This window comes from Triticum dicoccoides, chromosome 3B (genome assembly GCF_002162155.2).
Source record: "Triticum dicoccoides isolate Atlit2015 ecotype Zavitan chromosome 3B, WEW_v2.0, whole genome shotgun sequence".
Classification (NCBI taxonomy): Eukaryota; Viridiplantae; Streptophyta; class Magnoliopsida; order Poales; family Poaceae; genus Triticum; species Triticum dicoccoides.
Window position 1 is genome coordinate 513,941,702 of NC_041385.1, and position 9,636 is coordinate 513,951,337.

General features: G+C 49.8%; 1 protein-coding gene across 1 annotated transcript; it reads left to right on the plus strand.

The window, feature by feature from the left end:
* Window positions 1-423: 423 nt before the first annotated feature.
* Window positions 424-2,660, plus strand: LOC119276825 (mannan endo-1,4-beta-mannosidase 2-like). The gene is made up of 4 exons (XM_037557987.1): window positions 424-1,217; window positions 1,378-1,500; window positions 1,639-1,853; window positions 1,929-2,660. Exons 1-4 carry the CDS (start codon window positions 624-626, stop codon window positions 2,329-2,331), a joined length of 1,335 nt encoding a protein of 444 aa, XP_037413884.1. The 5' UTR covers window positions 424-623; the 3' UTR covers window positions 2,332-2,660.
* Window positions 2,661-9,636: the final 6,976 nt, after the last annotated feature.

Here is a 9,636-nt window from a genome sequence, read left to right on the forward strand (position 1 = left end):
ATCCCTATAAACGCGCACACACACACACCCTACCCCTATGAGCACCTCCAAGAGACTGAGCCGGCATATCATCTTGAGATTTATGAAGCCACCATAGGTGCCTCGTCGTCGACGGGAACGTCTCCTCCCACTGAAAGCGCATCGCGAAAAATCCTGAAAAAAATCCAGAAATAATGCGAGCACTAGGTTTTAAACTCTGATGGCTTGAAAATACCACTGTCTACCTAACCATCTTAACCATAGGTTGGTTCGCCCAAACATTTGGGGCTGATTGGATTTTTAGCGGTGGAGTTGCCCTAATGAAGAGGGGAAGTTGGACAGGAGGAAATCATATATTAGAATTCTATAAAGGTCCTATAAGCAAAGGAGTAACACTAGCCTTCAGCCCTACTCCTCGCCGAATATAACTGTTTACCTCGGGCAAAGCTACCGCCACCAGTATCACAGTGTGCAGGTCCCCCCTCCTGCTTCACGCCTCACCGCCGCTGCCTCCCTTCCCACTAGTCCACTCCTACTTCACTCCCGCCTTCTAGAAGTAGAGGCTCCATCCCCCACTCCGAATGGCGCTCCTCTAGCAGTAGCACCGCAAAAGCACCCCAAGAACACCCCACCGGCACCGAACAATGGCGTCGTGCAACGGCCTGTTTGTGTACCACATCCTCGGCCTGGCCTCCCTGGTGGCCGTGTTCTACTTCTCCCTCCTCGGTGAGGTGGACCTCCGCTTCCCCGGCCTCCTCCCGTCCCCCGGCGCGTCCCAGTCCCACGACGCGTCCCTGCCGTTCGTGGAGCGGCGCGGCGCGCAGCTCTTCCTGGGGGGCCGGCCATTCTACATCAACGGGTGGAACTCGTACTGGCTCATGGACCAGGCGGTGGAGCCGGCCAGCCGCCACCGCGTGTCGGACATGTTCCGCGCCGCCACCGGGATGGGGCTCACGGTGTGCCGCACCTGGGCCTTCAACGACGGCGCCTACAACGCGCTCCAGCTTTCCCCGGGACACTTCGACGAGCGCGTCTTCAAGGCGCTGGACCGGGTGGTCGTGGAGGCCCGGCGGCACGGCGTGCGGCTCGTCCTTAGCCTGGCCAACAACCTGGAGGTGTACGGCGGGAAGACGCAGTACGTGCGGTGGGCGTGGGACGAAGGCGTCGGCCTCACCGCCTCCAACGACTCATTCTTCTTCGACCCCGCCATCCGCGACTACTTCAAAGTCTACCTCAAGGTAAAACACTAAACAGTTGCAGCATCGTGCCCAGAGCATCAATGTCTAGCTAGCTGATTTCTTTTATGTTTTTAGCATCCCATTGACGGAGAAACAAAAAGTGTCGGTGGCAATTTTACAGTGGTTAAAGTTGCATACTTTTACTTTTGTTTCGGTGCAGGCATTGTTGACGAGGACGAACCACTTGACGGGGGTGCAGTACAAGGACGACCCTACCATCTTGGCGTGGGAGCTGATGAACGAGCCCAGATGCATCACCGATCCGTCCGGTAACACTCTGCAGGTGAGTCCATCGATGCTACCCATGGACTATCTATCACATTTATTGCCGATCTGCATCTACCGTATGAATTTGATACTAGACGTAAACTGCGATCATTTACTTGTAAGAATTTTTCTGATTTGGTTGTGATGGGGGCAGCGCTGGATCGAGGAGATGGCTGGGTACGTGAAGTCGATCGACAGGAGGCATCTGCTGACCGTCGGCACCGAGGGGTTCTACGGCCCGACGAGCCCACCGGAGAAGCTCAGCGTGAATCCGGGGCACTGGTTCAACAACTACGGCCTCGACTTCATCCGCAACTCCAAGATCTCTGACATCGACTTCGCCTCCGTCCACCTTTACCCGGACACCTGGTAACCATCCCCATCAACAAATTAGCTACTACGAGTACTCTGAATTTGTTGGATGAGACGCCAGCTCAATTGCAGGCTGCTGCACGCGAATTTGGAAGAGAAGCTCAAGTTCGTGACGCAGTGGGTGAGCTCCCACTTCGAGGACGGCGACACGGAGCTCGGCGGCAAGCCCGTGGTGCTCACGGAGTTCGGGCTGTCGCATTTGGTCAAGGGGTTCGAGCAGTCGCAGCGCGACGCCTTCTACAAGTCGGTGTACGACATCGTCCACGAATCGGCCAAGAGGGGCGGCGCCGGCGCCGGCGCGATAGTGTGGCAGCTCGCCGCCGAGGACATGGAGGAGTACCACGACGGCTTCGCCATCGTGCCCAGCGAAACGCCGTCCATGCAGAAGCTGCTCACGGAGCAGTCGTGCCTGCTGGCCGCGCTGAGGCACGGGGAGGTGGAGGCCAAGAGGATCCTCAAGGCGGTGTGTGGCTGACCCGTGATCTGTCTTGCGAGGTGTGGCTTTTTTGCGTGCTCATGTCATGTACTGTTACTGTGTGTCCGTAGGAAATCGACACGAAATGGACCGAAGGGATCCATGAAAGGTGGCGTGCTCGGCGCCGACGTCGGCAGATCTGCCTCTGTATTTTCCTTGCTGTGTTGTTGTACTCGTACGTGCCCTTGACCTTTGGTGTTTAAGTCATTGTCGAGTGGCAGCGGAGGCTAGTTATATTCTATAGTCCTCGAATAGTGTTTTGTCTGCACAAGAGATATTTATATGTACGCCTGTGTACGCATAAGAAAAATGTAGGCATGTTCTGCATGGAAATGGAGCACCGACGAATCCATGCTCATTGTGCTTGTGATCCAGTGATTGTGGCGAGGCATAGTATTGGTTTTCATCCATTTGTCACTTTTCAGTAAGTAACTCGCCATTGAGCATGACCGTGAGTAGTTAAATATGATGAACTCATCGCTGTTGTTACACGCAAAAAAAAAAAAAATCGTCGCTGTTGTGACCACAAACAACCGTCGGAGCAACACAATAGCGAGATCAAGCAGACACGCATGCTGCAAAAGGTAAAGACGACATCCAAGATGGGGAGGAAGCGTATCGTATTCGTGGCGTGAGGACGAGGGCGAGTGAGTTGGGGATACAGGGAAAGAATAGCAATGTGATGGCCTAGAGGAGGAAGGGGGATGACCTAGAGCAGGAAGGGGGACCATCTTGCAACACCCGAATTCACGAGGAAAGAAGTGGTACGAGTAGAGACACGTGATTTTTTTTTTGAAAACTATGTTTTTTGTCTCTCAAATTTGCAATAAGTGTATATCTGGTCCTTTATCTTTACTAGCAAAAGAGCCCGTGCGTTGCAATGAAAAAAAAAAACAGACGCTCTTAACCCAATAACAATTACTCAAGACCCTAATGTGTTCACATCCTTTATTTTTACACGGCATCACATTTGTGTTGTCGATGGTGGTCTCAGTGCTCATACAATGAAAGCGTGTTTGAATGCGGTCAGTTCTAAGGTGTCTCTCTCTCGCGCACACTTACTCGAAGTAAAATGAGAAATATGTTGTTTTTCCCCGCGAGGTTTTTCACAAGTGTGCATGCGTGGCTATTGATGTTTTCTTTCCTCTCCACCTGTAAGAAAGAAAAGTAGACCATACATTATAGATTAAGTTTACACCAAAGCAATATTTTAAATATATTTAACAACTAAAAATACATCATATTTAGATTCTACACATTTTACTAAACAAGTTTCATATATAATATGTTAAAATCGGAGTTGCGGCTTAAAAGATATTGAAAATTTTATCTAGATAAATCGCGGATTGATTAACCGAAAAGTCAGGGAGGTTTATGTTAGAAGAAAAAACGGTTCGGCTGATTTAAATATGAACAGCGGGTTGATTACCTAAAACATCAGGGGGTTTTCTGATAAAAAAACAGTTCGAAAGTGACATAAACATATACCGCGTGTTTATTTATAAAATAGAGGGACATTTTTGCAAAATGTGCGACGGACGACCAGATACGCTATTTGCTTTATTATTAATTAAAGAAAATTAGAGAAAGATTGGCGACATCTAGTCCCTAATGTTTGAAAGACGGAGACATTTAGTCAAAACCAGAAATGAGGGGAAAACCGCCGAGGTGTCAATGATTTTCTCGCCCCTTCCCCAACTTTTTCTCATACGATAACATCATTTTCTCAAGCATCTTGTGTGCGGTCACCATGCACAGCAAGGACCGCCGCTAAGCAAGGGCGCCACTGTAGCTGGCCTTGTCGAGCTTGCGCCGCTAGCGAGCCATGCGCTTCTGCCGCCACCACGTCATTATACGGCTGCGCCGGGGCACGTCGCTCCACCACCTGTCGGGCACGAGCCAGGCCGGGAGGACACCGTGTCGTGCGCTGCTGCTATTGCCGTTGCTATGGACGCCATCTCCTCGCTCCGGCTTTGAACGGTGCCTAAGGCCAACTCAACGCATGATCCAAATGGTCTGTCCGTGTTCGTTAAGGGGTAAACGGATAGAGCGGATCCTCCAACACACGGAAGCAAATAAGGTCGTCTATTTTCTATCCGTTTTCGACACATTTTCGGCCTAACTTTGGGTCAAGTTTGCGGCCGAACGGATGCGTGGACGAACAGGGCGCGTGCTCTTGTCTTGCCCTGACCCGCCCGTTGGGGACGCAGACCCTTCCTTTTCTCTTCCTCTACCTTCCTCCGTCCCCGACATTGCCATCGCCACCACCGTCCCCGGCCGCGTCGCCTTCCACCGCGCGCTGCCCGACCACCACCACGCCATGCCATAGTTGTCTCACACCGACGTTCTAGAAAGCATTTTGTCGGTGTTCGTGGTTCGTTGTTGCTGGGGGGAGAGAAGCTACGGCCGCTGGCGTCGCCCGTCGTCCCCAACCTCTTCCGGCAGGCAGTTCGTTGCCACAGGGCGCCCACCAGCACCATTGACACCCAAAACCTTTGAACAGTTTGTCGAGTTCCATCGAAAATTGCGTAATTGACATATTCATGTCCAACTTCAGGATGACTTGATTGAGCAGATATGGACTCACATTGTCAGCCAATAGATCTCTCTATCAGTTTAATTTCTTTTCATGTAAACAAATTTCAATTGGATTGTAATAAGACTATTTGATATTATTTTTATTTTGACTGGGGTGTAATAAAACTATTTCGAACGTGTAACAATTGCCATGTTTAATTTGGGATATTTGTTATTCTCGAATGGACGAGATACAGAGCTGCTCGCGAAGACAACCCCACCCAGATACAAACATCGGCAACTGCAGCCCATATCTGGCAACGGCGCACACAGAGATGGGGTACAGTTGCCGATGTTCTGAAGGCATGCACGCGACAGCTCAAAGAGTTGGCTACGCACAACCTAGCCAGGAGCTGATCACACACGCATGCCCACGGACGCCCAGATTCTCCGGCCGCCACCGCTGCCACCATCGATTGTTCACATCATGCCGGAGGGTGCTCGCATCAGCAGAACTGCTGGTTCGATTTATCTAAGAGCATCTCCAACAGTAGAATCAAATCTTGGATACCCAAATCCATTATATATATATATTTTTTGCAAAACCCAAATTCATTATAGATAAAAAATCTCGGCTCGGTAGTTAAACTTTTACCTGCTTTTCAGCATCCCCAAAACTAGATACCTGTATCTTCATATAACCATATGATACATAGAGATACCGCACGGTTTATTTCATAATAAAACATGAGTTGAGGAGTAAACATAATATAAGCTAAACTAGTACAAATGCCCGTGCGTTGCACCAGGCTGAAAAATGGGCATAACCTTTTTCATGTGCCATTGTGTATCATTTTTATATCTATTTTAATAAACGTTGATAATGTGGTTAAACGTGGGAATTTCGTTATTTTTAATAAAAGTTAACGTTTTAGCAAAAGAGCCCATACGTTGCAACGGTATGAAATAAATTCCAGGGTTCGCGTGATATTCGAGATCATGGTGAAATACTGAGCTCTATCTCTCAATATGTTAGATTCTTCCTCGCACTTTCAGTATTAAAAAACTAAAGCAGAATATTTTTTTTTGCGGGGGAAATACTTGTATTACTCAATAATCAAGTCTTTACAATTATCTTTAGCAATCTCTACCACCTCCGGAGGGCCTGACCCAATCCAGGTCATAGTTCTACTCTCCACTCTCCCAAAGGCAGCTAGACAATCACTAGCTTTATTTTGAACTCGCGAAACGTAAGTAATACAAGTAGATCGAAGACTAACAAGATATCTAATCTCATTAATAAGAGAAGCATAAACAGATCGATCCAAACCAGCACAAGTGATCATGGCCACCGCCTCCGAAGAATCCATCTCGACAACAATAGGAAGATTTGACCTCTGAATAGATATCGAGAGCCCCTCCATGCATGCACTTAACTCCGCTTCTAGAGCATCTCTGCAAGAAAATAACACTCTGCAGGCTAAGAATATAATGTCACCATTAGAATCCCGGAGGATCATTCCAGCTCCCGCTGCTCCAGAAGAATTGTAGGACCCGTCTGTATTTAGTTTAACACACTCTCTGTTTGGTCTAGACCATCTGGCCTCCGGGGATACAGCTTTGCCTGGTGAAGGTAAAGAATCCAAGACCACCACGGACTTGCCCTTAATCGGATCCATGTTGGAGTTCAGTTTGATCGCCAACAGTGACTCCAGGTAGCTTTGCAGGAAACGAACCGAAACTTCCAGTGGTGGGGCTGGTTTTTGATGAGTTATCTCATTCCGGACGAACCAGCTCTGCCAAAAGGTCATAAGCATCATGCTTCGCTCAATTTCAGATAATTGTGATAGTGCAATTAGCAGCCACTCCTTCCCACTATTTATCAGCTTATCAATACCGGGTAACCTCCATACCTTGGCCATCTCCAAGTACAGGTCTCTCCCAAACTGGAAGCGCACAAACGGATGAAAATTATCTTCCTCTTCAACACCACAAACCGGACAGGTGCTGGACACTTCTAGTCCAATTTTATGCTTATTCCGCCAAGTGGGAAGCCCATCAGTCGCTACTCGCCAAGCAAAGTTCTTGACAATAGGAGGTGCCACACTTTTCCATATGTAAGACCAGCAAGCTCTACTCCCATCTGGAGAAGAGCTAGATGAGGACGCCCTCTCTCTATGTGCTTCATCAAACGCCAGCATATAAGCACTTTTTACTGTGAACACTCCCAGCTTATTGGGTCCCCATGCAATAACATCTTCCGCCTGTCTCGGAGAAGCTCTAATCTTTAGAATTTCATCAACGTCCACAGCAAGGAAGTACTCCGACAGCAACTGCCCTTTCCAGGATCCATTTTCATTCAGGAAATCGGAGACAAAGCGTACATGACATCTACCTTGCAATGAGATGGGTTTATATGAGAAAGGCCTCGGGATCCAGTTGTCGCGCCAGACTCGTATGCTCCTTCCATTGCCCACACGCCAAATCAAACCCTTCTTTAGCAAATCTAACCCGTGGCTTATTGCTTGCCAAGAAGAGGATGCATTCCCGGTAAACACTGTGTCCTCCAGCTTGCCCTCTGGATAGTATCTTGCTTTCAGAACCTGTGCACATAAGCTGTCCGGCCTAGAGATCAATCTCCACGCCTGCCGAGCCAAAAGCGCCTGGTTAAACAACCTGAAGTCTCGGAAACATGCACCGCCTCTCTCCTTTGGCTGCATTAGATAGTCCCACCCCCTCCAATGGACCTTTCTTTTCCCTTTTGCCGAACCCCAATAAAAATTTCTAACCATTCTTGTAAGATCATCGCAAACTGAAAAAGGTAGTTTGAAAACCCCCATGATATAGGTTGGCAACGCCTGTGCAACAGCTTTCACTAACACCTCCCTTCCGGGCTGGGCAAGTTGACCATCACCCCACTGAATAAGGAGTTTTTTCAAGCTTGTCTGAAGGTTTTGGAACTTCCCCTTAGACATGCGACCCTCAGGGGTAGGCAGGCCCAAATACTTCTCCTCAAAAACCAGACTTTGCACACGCAGCACATGCCGAACCTCATCTTGAATTGTATTCGGACAAGAAGAACCAAAGAACATGGAACATTTTTCATAGTTGAGGCTTTGCCCAGTGGCCACCCCATACAAGTCTAGAGCATCCTTGACGCTCTCTGCCTGACCTCTAGTTGCCTCAAAAAACAACAGTGTATCATCAGCAAATAGCAAGTGAGATATGCCTGATGCTCGCCTGCATACTCTCACCGGAGTAATATGACCAGAGGCAACTCTTTTTCTTAGGATCGCCGAAAGACCATCCGCCACAAACAGGAATAAGAATGGTGAAAGGGGATCACCTTATCGAAGCCCACGCGTCGGTTGATGAAGTCATGTACCTAGGGTAGGGTCATGGACCTGTCTAAAGTACCCTACCCAAGGACATCTTTAGAAGAAGCTGCCTTCCAGTCGACCAAGAGGGACTCCACTCGACGAATTCAAGGACACTCGACCATGAAGATTCACTCGATCACTAGAAGATCAAGAGTCACTCTGTATCCAAACGGTCTGTGATTAAGTAGCCTTTGTAGTCATAATGACACTTTATGTAAGGCGTTACAGGTAACGCCTGACCTTAATGTACTTTAAACCCTCTGCTGCGTGGGCTGGCTGGGGTCCTGGCAGACACTATATAAGCCACCCCCCTCCACTGGTAGAAGGGCTCACACCCCTGTAACTCATACACTTATAATCCAGTCGACCGCCTCTGGGCTCCGAGACGTAGGGCTGTTACTTCCTCTGAGAAGGGCCTGAACTCGTAAATATCTTGTGTTTACAACTCCTCCATAGCTAGGATCTTGCCTCTCCATACCTAACCCCCATTCTACTGTCAGTCTTAGTACCACGACAGTTGGCGCCCACCTTGGGGCAGGTGTCTTAGCGGCTTATTGGAGAAGTTGCAATTGTTCCGATCGCCTTCATCATGGTTTCTGGCGGAGTTCTGGTCGAGGGCCGCGAGATCCGTCTCGGCGCGCTCACGTTCATTGCTGACGACTCCGCTTGGCTCCAGGAGGCTCCACTCGACATTGACGCGCTTCCCGTCCGCGGGGCAACACACTTTCGTGCATGTGTCCGCGGCGTCCTGCTACGGTAACCGTCGGCCCCATACCGGTCGAGTCCTGCATCATCCTCACTCCCTGTCTCCCGCCAGCGTAAGCGTTCTGGTAGGTCGAGGCTTCAGAGGTGGCTGAAACACGCAGTGGCTCGCCAATCGGCCACCACTCAACTCGCGGCGATCGAGCCCGACGAATCTCTCTACGGCCTGTTTGATCTGTCGACTGGCTCCGTAGAGACCGCATCCGAATGCGACAATAGTGACCTAGCGGTGGAGGTCCTGATGGTCAACGGGCCTCGTAGTCCTCCCGGCTTCCCCCGCACCGATGGAACGGACGGTGGAGGCGACCCCGCACAAGTTCACGAGGAATATCAACCCGAGCCACTTACTTCTCTGCGAAGAGAAGAGCTTTGCCGCCGGAATATGGATGCTCTGCATACTCCCATCGTAGGAGAAACCCCCGAGGCTCGTGCCTTGGAGGATGCGCGTTTAGCTAACTTGGCTGAGCGCACTCGACTGGAGAACCTCTAGCGAGCACTCGACGAGCGCGCGCGGCAACGAGTTCCAGACTCCAGTCGACGTCAACTCTTTCCGCCGACGACTCAGGTATACCGAACCCCAATTCAGAATTTAGCAGCTGCGGCCCGGATAGCGGAGTCGATTCAGCCCTCTCAATCAGAGGCTGGC